This window comes from Lepidochelys olivacea (genome assembly GCF_965140295.1).
Source record: "Lepidochelys olivacea isolate rLepOli2 genome assembly, chromosome: 3".
In the NCBI taxonomy this organism is placed as follows: Eukaryota; Metazoa; Chordata; order Testudines; family Cheloniidae; genus Lepidochelys; species Lepidochelys olivacea.
In genome coordinates, this window is record NC_140413.1 from 56572474 (window position 1) to 56591599 (window position 19126).

At 42.0% G+C, this 19126-nt stretch overlaps 1 protein-coding gene across 2 annotated transcripts in view; it reads left to right on the top strand.

The window, feature by feature from the left end:
- SMAP1 (small ArfGAP 1) overlaps nucleotides 1-19126 on the top strand; it is a 221384-nt gene that overhangs the window by 32563 nt on the left and 169695 nt on the right. For both annotated transcript variants that reach the window (XM_084623133.1, XM_084623134.1), the window contains exon 3: nucleotides 2994-3079. In XM_084623133.1, coding sequence (XP_084479259.1) covers nucleotides 2994-3079 — 86 coding nt within the window. The remainder of the gene's footprint in view (nucleotides 1-2993; nucleotides 3080-19126) is intronic.

A 19126-nucleotide genomic window follows, 5' to 3' on the forward strand; every position in this document is an offset into this window, starting at 1 on the left:
GAAAACCTGATTCTAATTACTGATGAGACTTGCCGTTTCTTCTTAGGGATGAATGGTTCTACTGACCATCACCTAGATACTACGAAAATATATATAATATAGTGTGTGTTCATTTTGAAAAAAGCAGACAAGCTGTACCAACTACCATCTGAAGGGTTCTTGCTGTTTCACACTTACCCTGCTGCCACCTCACTGACAGTGGTTGCAGCTGTCTGATCCGGGTATGTTGTGCCATCTCTGACAAGGAAGGTAGAAAACTAGATATTTTGGGAAGCACGATCTTCTCCTCGTCCAGTCGTGGCATCAGGCCATCGAACTCCCAAGCTGTGATACCTCATTATCAGTCCTGTCTTTGGAAGAAGATGGCTCTTTCTGCTTAAGAACCTTGCTGGAGATCAAAGAAATCTAGCAAAGATATTAATTACAGAAGAACAATTTGTCGCCACACAGTTATTGAGACACTTTCCATATGTCAGACTTTGCTGCCAGGGCGGTGGTGTCTGTCATACCATAAGGAGATGTGCATGGCTCAGATCTCAAGGTGTATTCCCTGAAACTGGGGTGGGTAGAAGATGGTTTGTGCTGAATAAACCATGTCCTCAAAGATGAAGGATACAAAGTTACTGTCCAGATCAGTCGGTATTTATCATTCTCCAAGAAGGCGGTTTGGCGCTCCTGTCTCAATAAGCACAGGCAGCAGAATCCTCCTTCATCTTTGTCCTCCTATCTTAGCAGCAGCAATAGCAGCTTCCTTGATAGCAACAACAAACAAGAAAAAGCTACAAGCCTCATCCCAAGAGCAGGCACACTACTTCATGCTCTTCTGTACCAGGCCTTTAGATAGTAAGTGTGACATGAGGAGTGAGAGCTACAGCTCAGTCCCCAATCAACTCTCCAACTTTCCTCCTTCCAGTCCACCTTTGGGAGTTTCACTCTTCTACTATTTCCATTACTGGAATAGCATTATCAGAGAGAAGTGGATCCTTGAGAAAGTGCAGGAAGTCTATTCAACCTCATTCTTCCTCCTAAGGATCCCTCTCACAAGCACCTACTACAGACAGAAGTTCTACCTCTTTTGGAAGCTCGGGCTATCAAGGAGGTACCAAAAGAGTTCAGAGCAAAAGGGTATTTGCTCAAAGTAGTTTCTGATCCCAAAGATGGATAGTGAGATGTGATCATCTTAGAGCTCAGAAAACTCAGTTTGTTTATCAAAGTTCAGTTTCCTTGTGGTGACAGTTGGGTCAGTAATTTCTTCCTGATCTACCCAAGATTGATTTGTAGCTCTCGATCTCAAGGATGCATATTTCCTTACATTGATCATACCTTCATATTATGAATATCTCCATTTCATGGCTTTAAAAAAAGAGTACAGGGTCCCCATTGACCTTTCTGCTGCCCCTTGGCTATTTACAAATTGCCTCTTTGTCATGACAGCATGCTTAAGACTGCAAGGTATTACTATATACTCCTATTTGAATTAATGTCTAATAAAAGCTTCATCTCAAAAGTCTCTGACCATCAATCTGGACTGTGTGTGTTGGAGAAACTGGGTATCTGAATAAATTGGAAGAAATCACATCTTCCTATGTGGTCCTGAGGAGGCGGTTGAAAGGAACCAAGGTGGAGCACCTTGTCCTTTTATAGCTTTTCCCTCATTTTACCATCAGAGGTGCGTTGCCAGTACAGTTTGAGTGTCAATGTGTAGAGTTCATCTTGAATAACTTGGGTTACAGATGAGTAATCTCCTTTTTTCTTCTTTCACTTGCAATCTTAGAAGCTACTTTTGAAATACTAAGTTTAAAAATTTTCAGATAGAAGTGATTTATTTTTTTAAAACTACGTCCACTTTAGCTGTCTTAAGTGAACCTAGGGAGGTGGTGGAATCTCCTTCCTTAGATATTTTTAAGGTCAGGCTTGACAAAGCCCTGGCTGGGATGATTTAGTTGGGGATTGGTCCTGCTTTGAGCAAGGGGTTGGAATAGATGACCTCCTGAGGTCCCTCCCAACCCTGATATTCTATGAACCCAGAGTAGCAAATTCCACAGGAAACATCTTATAATTCCCATTCATATGGTCTTTTTAAAATGCTTTTTGTATTATCTATCTTTCTGTTGCAGAAAACATGCAAAATAGGGTTGTGTTGGTTTGTTTGTTGACCAGTGGTGGGCAAACTTTTTGGCCAGAGGGCCACATCAGGGTTGCGAAAGTGTATGGAGGGCCCGGTAGGGAAGGCTGTGCCTCCCCAAAGAGCCTGGCACCCGCCCCCTATCTGCCACCTCCCACTTCCCGTCCCCTGACCCATCCAACCCCCCCTCCTCTTTGTCCCCTGACCCTAACGGCTGCCCCAGGACCCTACCCCCTATCCAAGCGTCCCTGCTGCTTGTCCCCTGACTGCCCCGACCCCTATCCACACCCCTGACAGGCCCCCCCGGCTCCCACGCCTGTTCAACCTCCCCTGTTCCCTGACTGCCCCTGCAACCCGCTGCCCCTTACCCAACCCTCTCCCCCCACCCCCTGCTACCTGCCCACTTACCATGCCACTCAGAGCGGCAGGAGCTTGCAGCCCCACCGCCTAGCCAGAGCCAGCCATGCCACCTGCGCTGCCCAGCAGGAGTGGCGGGTCAGAGCACTGGCTGTGCGCTGAGGCTGCGGGGGAGAGGGAACAGCGGGGGAGGGGCTTGGGGGCTAGCTTCCCCAGGCAGGAGCTCAGGGGCTGGGTAGGACAGTCCCGCCGGCCGGATGTGGCCCACCTCTGGTATAGACCATAACACTTGAATAGACCAGTGGTAAAAACAGAATATTGCATTCAAAGGAGTGTAGAGAATATATATGAAACAAATGGATGTGATTAGAAGATTTAACCTCCAGTTCTTAAAATGTAGTGCACAAAAGTTTTTAAACCTCTTGCTTACATGGTCAGAATAACAATGGAAATGTGTTTCCAAGACCCAAATTAGCAATGTACAAAACAATAATAATTCTTCTTTCTTTAGTGCATGCAGGATATGGGAAATACGAAAGCAAGGATACTCTATGAAGCTAATCTACCAGAGAACTTCCGAAGACCACAAACAGATCAGTATCCTTTTTCCGTCTTACTGTTTTCAAATTCAAGGAGCCTTAATACAACCCAAGTGTTACTTACCCCATTCTTCATCTAGTTATGTATGTCAACTTATCATAATTAACTTAATTAAAGTTGATATTTTTTTACATTTATTATTTTGCGGTACCTAACTGGAGGCATTGAAAAATGGGAAATGGTTCAGCAAACCTTCCTTATGGTAAGAAACTTAAGACATTTATTTAGTTTATTAAAGAGAGAGGTTAAGAACTGATGTGTTCATAGTTCATAAGTGTGTACACAGGGAGAAGATTTCTGATTGAGGACTCACAGATGTTATGCCTTTGTTTTGAAGAATAAATTGCTGGAAGCTGAAGCTAGACAAATTCAAACTGTAAATCAAGTACGTTTTTTGCAATGAGGATAATTAACCATTGTAACTTACCAATGGAAGTAGTGGTTTCTCCCTCATGTAAAGTGTTTAAATCAAGATTGGAAATCCTCTTTAAAAGATATGTTCTAGTTCAGCCAGACTTGGACTTGATACAGGAGTGACTGGGCGAAATTATATGGCATGTTTCATGTAGAAGGCATAACAGATCAAGGACTGACATCTTTTAAGGTGGTAGATGACTACAGAATCTACTAGCTTCCTTTGGTGGGCCATATAGAATTTTTTTGTTGTTGATTTGAGCCAGTCTTCTGAAAGTTACAGGTGTTAATAAAGCTGTTGCTGCCTTGCACCACTCTGCATCCCCATCAGTGTAGGCTCTGACTCCACACACCATCCAGCTCCAGTTGTTGCCTCTGCACTGGCTGATTGTTTGGGAGCTGAGAACCAGTCATGTTCTGACCAGACCTCCTCCTTCCAGCACTGGGGAGGGGCAGGACACTCCTGCACTAATGGGGAGGAAGTAACCAGAGCTAAGTGGCATAGGATGGAGCCAGAGCCTGTGTCAGTAGCGGGCCTGATGCATAATGGAGCCTATGTCCATGGGAGAGCAGAGTGGAGGCAGGGAATGGGAGCAACAGGACCCTGTGTGCCAGGTTGTAGTGCTATTCATATTTAGTTAGGCTGCAGCCCCCGCACCCCACAGCATGCCAGCAGGGAAAGGGCTCTGCTGTTCTGGTTTCTATCTCACCGCAGGTGCCAACTCCATGGGTGCGCTAGGGCTGCTGATCAGCTCCTCTCCCCCCCCCCCCCCTCCGCACCTTCTTCGCTCTGGTGATTAGCTATTCAGTGGCAGGAGGCTCTGGAGGAAGTTGGGGGAGGAGCAAGGGCAGGAAGAGGTGGGGTGGGGGTTTGGAAGAAGAGATGGAGTGCGGACAGGGGTGGGGCAGAGCAGGAATTGAGTTCCCCTGGGAACTCTGAAAGTTAGTGCTTCTGTACCTCACTGTTGGCAGAGGTATGCCTCAACATACCCTTAGATGTGTAGGGGTTGGGGACTGGCCACTGTTGGGGTGGTTTCTGAGAACTTCTTCACTGAGTAGCCTGAGACCTTAATCACTTGATTCCCAAGAACTCAGCTTGACTCCAAACTTGTCGCTGAGGGTTCTTTAAGTGCATGCAATCAAACTACACTTGAGTTGATCGGGCTCAAGTGTAGGGGGAGGTACAAGTTATACCACACTTCCAGCATATGTAATCATGAATCAGCTTATATATACACTTATTATTATACCACACTTCCAGCATATGTAATCATGAATCAGCTTATATATACACTTATTATTATTGGTTAATACATTGTATCACACACTTTATGATTAGTCTGCTAATTTTTGTAGCTGATCCTTGTCTAGATCATGAGCAGTTCACGTGCTGCACTATGTGCTAGCCACAGGTGCAAGCTATCACATATTGCTTACTATTTTATTTTTTACATATTTACAGGGCTACTGTAAATTCATGCTTTGTTCGTTGTCGTCTTGCTCAAAATAGAACTACAACCACAATCAGCTGTGGGAGCTATTGGGGGAAGTCAGTAATCGGAGCTGGGTGGTGTGAGGTGGAGCCAGTGACATTGCAACCCAGCACACGGGCTCCTGCTCCCAGTCCTTGAGATCTGATCAACTCTGTACCACCTGCTACCCATGTCACTTTAAATACTATCCCTGGTGCTCAGATTTGGGTGGTTACAGATTCTAATTGGCCCCCCTATGACTGTGCACCTGCACACCACCTCCCCTCCCCCTTAAATATTTTCACCAGCTGCCTATGGGGATGCCAAATAAAATCTGGGGGGTTGGATGCGGGCTGCCAGTTGCCAATCCCTGCACTAGATTATTTCAATCCGTTTTAGTATAAAAATCTACAAATGAAACAAAACCCCATGCTGAATATTACTTGACTGTTTATTTTGTGTGAGGTGTTTCCCACCTCCCAGAGTTGGTGACCAAGTGAATGTCATTTAGTCTATATTAGACTTTTTAGTTTTGCCTATCCGAAGAGGAATTTTCATCACAGCAATGTCTTAAAAAGAACACAAACACCTCTTGTCCATACTTTAAGTAAGGTTCTGTGCCCCAGTTGTCGCTGTATAGGATGAATGGGGTAGTGCCTTCTCTTTTTTTGGCCAGCAGAACAGCAAGAAATGAGGCTTTCCAGTTCTCTGACCAGAATTGCCCTTTCATTGCTTGACACGTGTGTGTCAAACTTGGAAAAAATCTGGAGAGCATTCCTTTTGTGTTACACAAGTTTTCACATAGAGCTGCAAGTTCAAACGCTTGATTATCAGGACTCATGGCCCTAGCCATCCCTGGTTCCTTCTAGAAGTGGTGACTAGTAGCAACTGTCCTCACATTTGCAAGTAGTGCCCTGGGTGTATTTAGGAAGCCTTTCTTGCCTTGTCTTGTATATTTCTTAGATCGGCCTTTTCTTTGGGATATGACTGTTAACATTTGACTGGCTAAAGTCAGACCCGAAGCATGTCTAAGCCACCTCCTAAGGCCAGTCCCAGCTGTTTCTTCCTGCCTGACTCCAGCGATCCTCTCCCTTGGCTTAGGTAGTTGAACAGAATATACCTAGTTCTTTATTCTCCTTCAGCAAAGGGCCAAGTTTAGCTTCCCTCCTCTGTAAGCAAGTAAGGGAATGGAATAAATACCTGATCTCTCTCTGGAGAGTGGGGAAGTACTGCTCAAGGTGAAGCAGCCAAGAGAAGTGTGAAGTCATGAAAAGCATTGGGTGCCTCCTCCAGGAGAAGTACTGAGATAGCTGCTGTACATTTGAAGGTGAACTGCTGAATGTAGATAATTCAGTGTGGCTGGGAACTGAATATGTGGTGGGCACTGGGGGACAGAAAGGAAGACGAGAATTGATAAATAGAGAACAGAAGAGATTGAATTAGTTGGGTCTAGAAGCAAAATGAGAAGTGGTGAATTTGGTAATGGTAGGGAGAATTGATTTGGAGCTAATGTAGAGCTGTGTGAGTCAGGTGGATGAATGGTGACAGAGTAGGAAGATAAGTAGGAGTTGTGTGGGGCTGAATAGTGAGTGAATTAGTATGGTTTGATACGCTTGGAAAAATAGTTGTGAAATGTTGGTGTGCCCAGGAGCGTTGGAGTGCATAACCAAGCTGGTGAAATTTTAATGGTGTGCTGGTAATTTTTTTTTTATAATTTTGGAAAGCTAACTTCATTACTAGTATTAATTTAGGTTGCTTTCAATCTGTTTTGCTGCTTTATCTTCAGTTCCAGACCATTGTGGAGCTAGTTCTAGCTGTGTATGTGGGCTTCCAGCCTCTATAAGCTCCCTCAGTAGTTTGAACCCTGGCTAGTCCACAAGAATAGATCTGAACTGATATCTCACTTATCATATCTTACCCTGAAACAGAGTGTAAAAAGGGTGTTATGGAACAATAAAATGTTGTTCTGAGTAGTCTTAGCCTAACCATTTCACGCTCCATACACATCTGAAAGCTTTCTGATTGCGAAAGCATTAAAGCCTTGTGCTTTATTATCTTTCACTCTAAGCACATTGTAGGGAATATGTCCCAAAGTGTAGTTTGAGTTGGATAACTTTTATTTGGTCAAATGCTAAATGAAGTTTATTATTAATAAATCAAAGCTGCTTTAGCATTCCTAGGTGAAAGGGCACTGGAGTTCCTCATGCACTCACTATGAGGTTGGCCTTCCTCCAAGTCTTTCTTTTCCCTTGTCATGCTTATTGTCAGAAGAAGTGAGTGGAAATGTGTGAAAGAGGGTATTGATGATGGACCTTTGTATTTAGCAAAGTGAGAATTAGCTTTATTCCATTAGATGGAAGTCTGTTGCCAACTTCTTTTCACATGTCCTGAAGAGGACATATGTTCGTGGTAATCAACTGATTTTACAAGAAAAAGTCTACCTCGGTCTGGAGTCTTCTACTATAACTTCATATTGAGATCCCAATTATTGGTCCATAATGAGTTTCGCCAGCATGCTGGAATCTGTAACTGGACAAAGGTGATTCCTGAGGCAGGGCAAGAGGACCCTGAACTCTGCAAAAGACTCCATGCAGAAGGAGAAGAGGGTCTCCCACACCAAAAATGATACCTGACGTTGTATCCTGCTCTATTCACTGGATTGGCCAACTCAAGAAGAAGAGAGACTCTAGCCATCAGCTTAGCCATGCCTGGAGTCTATGTACAGCTAAAAGAAAAGAGACTAATCGCCTCGCTGCATGCAAAGTGAGTTCAAGTTATTTGCAACATCAGAACTACAGTAGGTCTCAACTGAGATCTATCACATGAGTTAGAGAAGAAGGCTACTGAATTCTCCAAGGTTCCACTCCCAGGTCAGTTACCTAATTAGTGAGAAGCTATTTTTCTTTAAAAGCATACTATTCCAAAGCTGCCAAGTGCCTGATTTTAGGATACTTTCTCACAGACACAGAAATGATCAGAGAGATGCAGACACTACAGTATTGTGGTAGGGGGAATAAGCTAAGTAAATAGGGTCTGTCATAGGTTGTATGTTCAGACAAACTTAAGATGGAACTTCAAAATGGGAAGGTATGAAGAAATAATTCTGTTATACTTCTTTAAAGCAAAGGCAAGAGTTTCAGCTGCTGCTTTTAGTAGACTAGACTCTTAGCTCAATTGATTAGATTAAAAGAAAGGCATTCTTCCTTAACTTTCCTGTGAAGTATTGAAATAATTCTTGTGTTAACCTTATAAATTGATGTAATTGCTCACTGTAGTAATTGATGAGCCAGAGAAATTAACCATTGGTCGAATTTCAGTTGTAACTTTAATTTCATCATGTATTATGTTTTTTATTAGTTTAGGGAAATTAGAAGTAAATTTAGTGATATTTGCTTACCTTCATATTTATTTGCTTATTCTTTTAATAAATCCATAAAAGCATACTGGTTCCTCTCTGAAAACTTCTTCAGTTTAGGAAAACATCCTGTTTAGAGGCCACACTTATGGCCATGTTGAACTTATTAGGGTCCTTAACACCACTCTTTTGGGATTCTATCTACACAGTTTAGGCCAGGGTCCCCTTCTGCACTAAAGTTTGCTAGAGCAGGGGTTCTCAACCTTTTTCTTTGAGGCCCCCCAAACATGCTATAAAAACTACATGGCCCACCTGCGCCACAAGAACTGGTTTTCTGCATCTAAAAGCCATGGCCGGCGTTAAGGGGTAGCAAGCAGAGCCGTTGCCCTGGGCACCATGAAGCTAAGTTTCTCAGGCTTCTGCTTCAGCCCCAGGTGACAGGGCTCAGGGCCCCACGCTTCACTCCCATGCAGTGGGACTTCTTTTTCTGCCCTGGACCTTAGCAAGTCTAACTGGCCCTGCTTGGCGGACCCCCTGAAACCTGCTCACGGCTCCCCTGAGGGGCCCGGGAATCCTGGTTGAGAACCACTTTGCTAGGGCACAGGAAGAAGATCAGCTTTATACCTATTTTGTTACAGCAGCAGCTCCATTTATCTGAGGAGTATTGGTGTGATTAATTTGTATTTCCTACTTCATCACTGTCATCTTCACCTTATGAAGCTGTAGCTCCATCAACACCCCCCGGTGATTATAAACCTTCAGGAGCTTCTAAGAACACCAGCTGAAACACTAGAAATCCACTAGAAGTTGCAAGTGAGATCTCACCATTTATTGGACATATTATGCACCTCATTACCTGACAAACAGGCAGTGACAGTTAATGAGAGCTTCCTAGAGCCTGCTCAGCTGTTATAGCATGCCCCTGCCATCATTCATGCAACATCCGAAAAGATGAGATACTAGGTAATCGCCTAGGGCTTTGAATATTTTTAAATGGAGCTGGATTCTTTGTTGCAGTGGCCCAAGAGGGAACTAAGCAACAAAGTTATAAATCTACCCCTATAAAACAAAGGAGCCACAATTATTTCACTTTGTAGGCAGACAGTTATTCAGCCAGCTTACAAATAAGTCTCAAATTATCAAGTCCTTTTCAAAATAGGACTCCTCTGCTGGCATAGGGAGCTCTGAATTTCTTGATAGTGCCATAAGAGTTGAGATGAGCTGCAGTCTTAATGAGGGACAATTAATCTCAAGGACACCCCTTTAAGTCACCTATAGATGTATCTGATCCTGCAGCATCTTTGATGGTGACTACTGTAATGATAAGACCTTCACCTTGGCTTTGACCATCTGGAAAACCATTCATGAAATATAGAATATTAGAGAACTTGCCATTTGAAAGAATGGAGCTTTTTAGCTCAAAATCAGAAGACACCATACACACTTCCCTTCTTAAACTTTAAGATTGCTGAGTATCTGTCTTATGCAATCAAAAAGAAAACAATACTGACAAGCTGAAGCAAAACAACCCTCTGTCTTTTTTTTTACCCATACCAAAGACCTACAGATGATTCAAGAAAGGAACAGTGTTTTCATAAGAGACTTTCATCTGCCTTTTCTGCTTCCATCTCTTTGTGATGGTTGTGTACCAATAAACAGGTTCGATGGTCCTCTCGAGACCTGTTCTGAACCAATTATTGTGGGTATTTTCCTTCACCTCTTCCTTTTTGGAAACTGAATAGTAGTTCATTTTGGGGAAGCCTGGAACAAAATTTGAATAGACCATGAAGTTCTCAAGGCTATCTGAAGTGGGTATAGTATGCAGTTCAAGACTATCTCTACTCCCACTACCTTCCTCATCCCTTTCCACGGAGTCCCCTCATAAGGGGATGTTACAGCAAAAAGTCCTGTCCCTCTTGTCTCTGAGGCATAAAGAGGTTTCTTCACAATTCAGGTGAAAGGGTTTTTCTCATTTCTTTCTAAATCCAGAAAGAAGGGAGGTTGGAGGGCTATTTCGTATCTAAGAAATCAACACAATTGTTCATAAAACAAATTCAGAATGGTGATTCTAGCCTCAGTTATTCTCTCTAGATCCACAAGATTGGTTTGCAGCCCTCAATCTCCAGAAAACACATTTCCATATTGCAGTTCACCTCACATAGGAAATATCTGCATTTTTGACCTAGGAAATCAACAATTCCAATAGAGTTCTTCCGGTTGGTCTGTCAGCAGCTCCAAGAGTCCTTAACAAATGCCTAATGATTGTTGCAGTGTTCCTTAGACAGCAAAACGTTCAAGTATTTCCTTAACTTGGATTGGTTGATATAAGGTTCCTCTCCTCAACAAGTTTTAACTAACATTCATTATGTTCTCTGGCTCTCTGCCAATCTACAGCTGAGATTTTTTTCTTTGTATGCACTTAAACACTGTGGTGGAAAATGGAATTTATTGGTACTCTTCTAGATTGTATACATAGCATGAGCTTTCCTCCTCATTCTAGAGTCAACACAGTGACAGATGATAGCACAAATGCAGATCAAGCCTTTCACAAAAGTGAGATCATGCCTTAAGAATTCTGGGTCACATGGTTTTGTGCACTTTTATCACTTCTCAGGTCAGACATCGCCATCATGATCTACAGGGCTGGCTGAAGCCAATTTACAGTGTGATAAAACATCATATACATATGCCAGTGAAGATTTTTACATGTCCTTTCCTCTCTCCAGTGAATCTTTGCAAAGGTCTACCATTTTGTCTTCTCACATTAACTCTGGTGACGAGTACGTTCACTCAAGGATGGGATGCACACACACATCATCAGACTCCAGGTCTGTGGACAAAAGAGATTTTTTTGTACATAAATATCTTGGCACTCAATGTGATCCACTTGGCATGCATACCTTTTTTAGCTCTAATCCAAGGAAAGTTATTGCAGTAGTTTTGTTTGCCATCACCTATATAGTTTTATGCAAACAAGCAGGGGGGATCCAGATAGTCTTCCCTGTGTGATGAAGTAATCCAGCTGTGGGAGTGATACCTCGAATATAAAAGAGCTATCACTACGGTTTGTCTACCAGGATTGATAACTTCAGCAGACACTTCTCATCTGATCACACACTATCTCTAAGGAATTCAGTTGTTCTGATTTTTCTGGGCATGAGGTTATCCAGCCATAGACCTATTTGACTCTGAGAGGAACAAAAAATACAGAGTTTTGTTCAAGATAGGTTGAGTTTGGGGTCTCTCTCGGATGCTCTTCATATATTTTGATCCAGGGGGCTGATATCTGTATACTTACCAGTTCTGTGAATTCCACAAACTCTTAAGAAAGATCAAACAGAACTCTGTAATGATGTTAGGAACTTTGGTTCCCAGACCTATTAAGGTCATCAATTCAGAGTCCAATTTCAAAAATTGAATCAATTTTCTAGTAATCAAACTATTTACCTCCTTTTTTCCTAAAACTTCATGCTAGTAATTTGAAAAAGAAATCTCACACTAGAAGTAGCATGAGTTACCTTTATTTATACACCATTTAGAATTTCATCTAAACTGTTGATAGCCTATACTGAGTGTAAAACGGAAGGCTGTTAAAGACAGAATATCTAAATGGTTCTATGACTGCATCTCTCAGATACAGAATACTTCAGTTATCTGTGTGTTCTGATTAAGGCTTGCTTTACCACAGCTCCTTTGCTTTGGTGGTTTCTTGTAAAAATGTTTCCATTACTAAAATGTCTCATGACCGCCTGGAGCTCCAGTCATACTTCTTTGAAGCATCTGTGGTATAGGTGATGCTGCTAGAGTGGATGCTTGAGACTATGATATCCTAATTATTTGTTTTGAGAACCATTGCTTATGAGTCACCAGGAATGGAATACATACGGACAATCACTTGAAAAAGAGAGGCAGGTTACTTACCTTGCATTAACTGAGGTTCTTTAAGAGGTGTTGTCTATATGTATTCCATTACATGTCCTCCTTCTCCACTATATCCTAATCTGTATTCTTTGGGTTTCTGTTTTTGAAACAGAGATGGTGGGGCTGGGCCTGCTTTTTTATATCTTTAGGAGAGGGGCACGAAGGCAGCTAGGATTCAGGCATGGACCAACAGGTGGTACTGATCAAAACATTTCAACTTCTGGCCCTGAGGAAATACACACTGCTAGAGGGGAGTATAATAGATAATCACTCAAAGAGCATCAGTTACTGTCATGTAAATAACCTTTTTTCTGTGATGTGGTTAGCAGCAGCAGCAGACCATGAGTAATTTTTCCTTATTAGCTGTTGCAGGTGGCACAATGCAAATTCAATCTGTTAGATCTCCTTATAAATCCCACTTCTCCAGTTTTATTCTTCACCCTCAGCATGAAGGGACCTCCATAGATGATTTTAATTACTGTTTTGAAACAGTTTCTGGTGTGGTGACAGCTGGGAGTCACAGAGGAGTTTTGAAGAAGCCGTTACTGGAGATGAAGCCAGCTTCATATTTACTGCAGTTGCTGTCATATATTCTACACTCATTGTGAGCAGGTCCTGCTCACACAGCAAGGTGGAGTGGTGGCAGGTTCTACTGTTGCACAAGACCCTGGCTTTGCAGAGGGCAAATTATGCTGTAAAGGGTTGAGAGGAGTTTACTCATAGGAGCAAATATCCTTGCTGAAGGAGTGGAGTCCTGAGAACATGAGGTGGACTCTGAAAAAGAGGGAAAAGGGGTTCAAGATCATCAGGAATGTCTCGTCTCGTGTGTGTGTGTGTGTGTGTGTACACACCTTCTTCGGTAAAACTGTGTGAGAACTCCTTTTATTTTCAGTGGGAGCTTCCTCCAGTTTCTAGATATTTATTGCATCTGCACCTAGGGCTGAGCTGAAGAAATAAAGCTGCAAAGCTTTGGTATCCCTAAGTCTCCTTGACTCTTCTCTTTTGGACATCTTTTCTGAAGTTGCCTTCCGTCCCGTGGTGAGGGGGAGCGGGGCAGGGACGGAGATGTGTCAGACTCACTACAAAGTGTAGGCTGTGGACTCAGCTAGGCGAGTCTCAAAGTAGGACTTGAAATATGTTTTAAGAATGTCATTGTAGCCATGTGATTTGAAGGGCCCAAGCAGAAATTATACTGCTTCATTTTTGTAGGAGTATAAGCAAGAAAAAACTAAATATCTGTATCTCTGCCCAAAAGATTATGGCAACAGCGTGTACCTCCCTAGATGCCATACATGTTCTTATTGCATGCTCTTCTTCACTCAGCCTACCCAGCAACAGCCTTAACTAGCAGTAATATGGCTTCACCAGTTAGGAGGGTAATATCTGTCAATTAACTACAGTATGTAAGCCCTACTCTGGCCCTTTTCCCTTAGTTTCTGCATGCTGGAAACTCTGAGGACAATTCCTGGGTTCTCTAGTCAGTATGCTCTTTTAACAGTGCCATCCTCACCCCTTTTGTGGAAGCAGAATCTCTGTCTTGTCCTCAGGGCACTCCAGATTGATGTGGAAGAGAGTTATAGTCATGAAGTGCTTCTGGGAGAGCAACTCTGTTTTTTTCAGCTGGAGGATCTGCACCTGGACTTCCATAATTCATAGATTTTTAAGGCTAGAAAGGGGAACATTATGATCATCTAGACATATTTTCTGCATAGCACAGATCATAACTTCACCCAGCAATTCCTGTAGGTGATGAACGGGGTATGCACTGTTGAGTGGTTTAACATTTCTTTGCTTTTGTGAGTGTCAGATCTGTAGTAGCAACCTTAACTGCTTCACAACAGTTTTTGCATACTGTAAATCATGTTACCCATTTTAGCCACATTGTTTTATTGACCTGATGTGCTGACATAGGACAGAGCTGCTTGTTCCAGATGTAATGTAAATGTCTACATTTTATCTCTGTAATGCACAACCAATCAGAAAACCTAAATACTGGTTTGTTCATTTTGAAGGCTGTCATGGATTAGGTAGAATGCTAGACCTCCTTTGCTCTTCTGAATAAAGGATATCTTCCTGTCACCTTATGAAGATGTCCACAAACTGTATATAGAGTTTGTCTAATGTCACTCTCCTTGCAATGTATCAACCTCATGAATTTGGACGGCTAAGATATCTGTCCTCTCCTGACACATTCATCCACCTCTGCCTTTAGATTCTGAATTTGGAAGAACATTCCTAATACCATACTGGCTACATCTGCTGATGGTCAAGACTTGAGTATTCTTCCCTTTGCCAGTACTTATCAGAAGCTGCATAAACTCCCTCAGGAATTCACAGAAAAATAGTGGTTCTTTCAGGGCCTCTGTGTATTCCCACTTGTGGGAAATGGTGCCATTGGCTTTGAGCTGCAGAGCTTCCTTGAAAACCCATATCCATTGGGAAGCACTTGATTACATTGCTTTTCTCTGCGTAAGGGCGTGCACCCCAAACTACCTTAGTTCGTTTGCTGCTGTTACAGAGAGCAAATAGAGCCTGTCTTTAGGATCTCAGACTAGATCTTCCCTCAGTCTAGCTTATTTTGTAATAGAGCGTGTAGAGATATAGGTCATAGTTAAACATAAGCATCCTTTCCTTGTTCCGGAAGTCTTCAACCCTTCACCAAGACCAAGTCAGGTCAGTCCCATAAAGGCTTGGAGTACAGATTTATTAACTTACTGGAGCACAGGGTAGTTTGGCTCTCAAGGCCTTTCAGCTGTCCCTGAATAGTGCTGTGACCCAGGGACCTGTTGATGCCAGTAGGCAGAGTGCATAAGGTTTTACAGGTATCCCCTGGTTTGGATGTATGCATGATAATTCACCAAAGGTCTCTACCGAGACACAGCAGCAGTGCAGAAGTAAGGGTGGCAATACACCATACCATGCCACCCTTACTTGCAGTTCCTTGTGGGTCAGGACCCCCAGTTTAAAGAAATGCTGTGTACTTCTGTATACTTTTACCCTGTAGATTTCATAGGGGAGATCAGATTTCACAGTCCATAATGTTTTTCAAGGCTGTGAATTTGGTAGGGCCCGATTCATAACCTAGAGCAGAGGTTCTCAAATGGGGGGTGGGACCCCCTAGCGGGTGTGGAAAGTGGGAGCGGGGGAAAGCTTTACCCACAGCAGTGAATAACTAACACAGTTGATTCCTCCAGACATATCAGGTTCTCAGATGGAGCTGTGCATTTTGATGAATTTCTGTTAAGCTTGCATAGCATTATACAAAGTTGTTGACATCTGTACATTAATCCTTTTGCTACAATATGCTACAACGTGGTGTGCACAGTTTTGCTTTTGCTCTTATTACAGTGGATTGTGGGCTCCTTCGTGCAACAGAAAAAAACCCAAACCCAAAAACCTCAAGTGGAAAAACAAAAGGCAAAACTGATTCAAGTGAAGTGCCACTCCTGCATATATCAATATATGTACTTGTGTGGCAGGGGGGAGGGGTGTAAACTACTATAGGCACAAAGAAGAAAAATCAAATAAGTTTGAGAACCACTGCTCTACAGTCTTCAGCTTCCTCAGTGGCATGAGAAAGATAGCCCCCTTAAGGAGTCTCTGTCTTCATGGGACTTAAAATCTTGTCTTAACCAAGTGGATGTGGTCTCCTTACAACTGTATTGCATAAGTCTCTCAAGCATCTATCTTCTTGATAGCAATTACATCTGTTAGGAGGGTAAATGAGTTTAATTCTTTGTGTTGTCTGCCCGCCACCTTCCCTCCATTATGGTAATCCACATGGACAAAGTAATAATAAGGCCACATTCCAGCTTTATGCCAAATGTGGCCTTATTTCCACCTGTCTCAATGTATTTCCCTCCCAGAGTTATTCCCCTGACTTCCCACCAAAGGGAAATTTTATTTCCATACACTAGATGTGAAGAGGGTGCTCTGCCTTTATCTGAAAAAGACCAAACCCTTTAAAAAAAAAAATCCAGTAGCTATGTGCAGCATATAGGGGGAGATGCTGGAGTCATTGGCTTTCTGACTGGTTAAGGTGGTGTATAGGACATTTTAGCTAGGGGTCCAGTACCCCTTGGTTTAAAGACACTGAAAGGCACTGCAGCGTCAGTGGTGTGTCTAGGCAGGTTGCCTCACGGAGATATGAAAAGTAGTCACCTGGAGTTTAGTGTGCACTTCCAGCAGACACTGTATTTAGCATTGCTCTCTAATAACCTTTTTGGGAGTACAAACTATCCATATCGCTAAGAACTCCTTGCTCACCATCTTCTTGGTGGAGCACTGCTTGCTACCCTCTCACAAAGGAGGCCCTGAAACAGGAAAAGAGGTTACTTGCCAGTAACTGTTCTTTGAGAATCTCCTCTGTGTATTCACACTACTTGCCCACCTTCCTCACTACCTCTGTTTCAAATAACATCAGGACTCTGGATGGAGAAAAGGCATGAGATGTTTAGTGAGCTCGGGGGTGTACTCTTTATATAGAAGAGGGCAGTGACTTCACTCTTATCAAGATCTTTAAAGTACCTGCCAACTGACCCAACTTCTTGAGCAATCTGCATCTTGATGCCAGAGCATTGTGAATTGCCCAAGCATGAATGCAGAGGAGACTCCTGAACAGCAATTACTGATAACACTTCTTTATATGTCCCAAATTGGATTCTGTTATGTCCAGTTTAAAAAAAAGGCTTCACCCATGAATTCGTGTGTCCCTAAACCATCCTTTTGATAGAAAGATTCTTGCCTTAAGTGCCACTGAGTTCTCTGTCCTTACGTATCTGTTTCATCTTGGTTTGAGGATCTAGCAGGATTTTTTTTTTCTTTTCCCCCTACTCTCCCAAAAAGGAAGATTTAGGTTTTGCTGTCAGTTACATTATGAACAAAGTCATTAAGATTTATTCCATCTGGCAGCCAACACTTGCAATTTATTTCTGGTAGCAAGATGAGTTTTGTGGTTTAGGTAAAAAAGTAAGTGTGCAGCGCACAAGCACACAAATCCATTATCTTCAGTTTATGCCTTCAGTGACACCTGCATAAACCCGTTTAATGTATAATCTCATATTGCTGTGTAGCTGATGACCTGATTTATAATGACATGGAAAGAAACAAGCTTGATTCTCAGATCCCAGGCTGAGTTTTCAGAGCTAGAAGTTTGTAAATAAAAGGATTTTTCTCTAACTGAACAAAATTGATATGGAAGTCAATAAGACACAGTGAATATGGAACCCCACATTGCCATTTTACAGTGTCCCTTTTCAGAATAGAACTGTACTTAATAGTGAATAAACAGTAACCATGTTGCCAAATTGTAAAATTGTAACTTTAAAGTATTGTAGAACCAATTTTGTGTATTTCTTGCTGGTGTGGTATTTTAGGATTTCCAGTTCAGTATGTAAACTTTTTTCTATTTTTCAAAGTTTTTTTTTAATTGCCTTATATTTAACACTAATCTTTTTTTCTTCTCTTCATTGTCTGAATTTTATTGTATTTTTCTGCCAGGTAAATTTTGCTTTAATATTTACATAGTTCAAGCATGGATTTTTTTTTCCTGTTATCAAATTTTAATGCATGGCAAGAAATCTCTAAAAACATCAACATCAGTTGTCATTCCCTAGAGAAAAAGTGAGGCACATTACTTTCTCTGCCCTCCTCCCCCCCATTTTTTTAAACAAAGAATACTCTGGGTAAAGCTTAAAAGGGGGGAAAATAGAGATAACATCATGGTAGTGGTTCACTATAGGCCACCAAATTAGGAAGAGGAGGTGGATGTGGCATTTTGGGGGGATGGGAGGCAGGGGAGGGAGGGACAGACGGACCGACCAAACAAATATCCAAAACACAAGAACCTGGTGGTAGTGGGAGATTTGAACTTTCATCTGTTGGAAAAGTAATACCGCAAAATATAAATTTCCAATAAGTTCTTGGAATGTGCTGGGGACAACTTTTTGTTTCAGTAAGTGCAGGATGTAACTAGGGGGACAGCCATTTTAGACTTGATTCTGACTAACGGAGGAAATGGCTGTGAATCTGAAGGCGAAAGGCAATTTGAGTGAAAGTGATCAGGAAATGATAAATTTCATGGTTCTATGAGTAAGGACAATTAAAAAAAAAAAAAAAAAAAAAAGCAGCCAGTAACAAACTCAGAGAACTGGCAGGTAAGGGTCCCTGGGAAGAAAATCTAAATGAAAAGGAGTGCAGGGAGCTGGCAGTTTCTAAAGGAGGCAGGATTAAAGACACAACTACCACTATCCTGATGGGAAGGTAAAATAGGAAGAATAGTAAGGGAACAATATAGCTCTATCAAGAGTTTTTTAAAGACCTGAAAATCAAAAAAAGAATCATACAAAAAGTGAAAACATGGGCAAATTGGTAAGAAGGCATACAAAAGAATAGAACAAGCATGTAGGGACAAAATTACATAGTTATTAAGGGACATAAAAGGCCATTAGAAAAGGTTCTTTAAATACAATAGGAGCAAGAGAAAAGTGAAGGAATGTGTGGGTCTTCTACTTAGCAGAGAAGAGCTAATAACTGATGACACCGAGAAGGCTGAAGGGCACAATGCCTATTTTTCATCAGTCTTAACTTTTTTTAGTGAAGGGTGATCAGATAGATACTCAATACTATTAATAATAACAAGGGGGAGAGAACACAAGTCAAAATAGGGAAAACATGTTAAAGAATATTTAGGTAAGTTAGATGTATTCAAGTCAGAAGGGCCTGAAGAAATTCATTTTAGGATACTAAAGCTAGCTTTGGTAATCTTGGAACTGTTAGCAATTATCTTTGAGAGCTCATGGAGGACTGGTGAGATCTCAGAGGACAGGAGAAGAGTGAATGTAGTACCTATCTTTTTTTAAAAAAAAAAGAGAGAAAACAAAG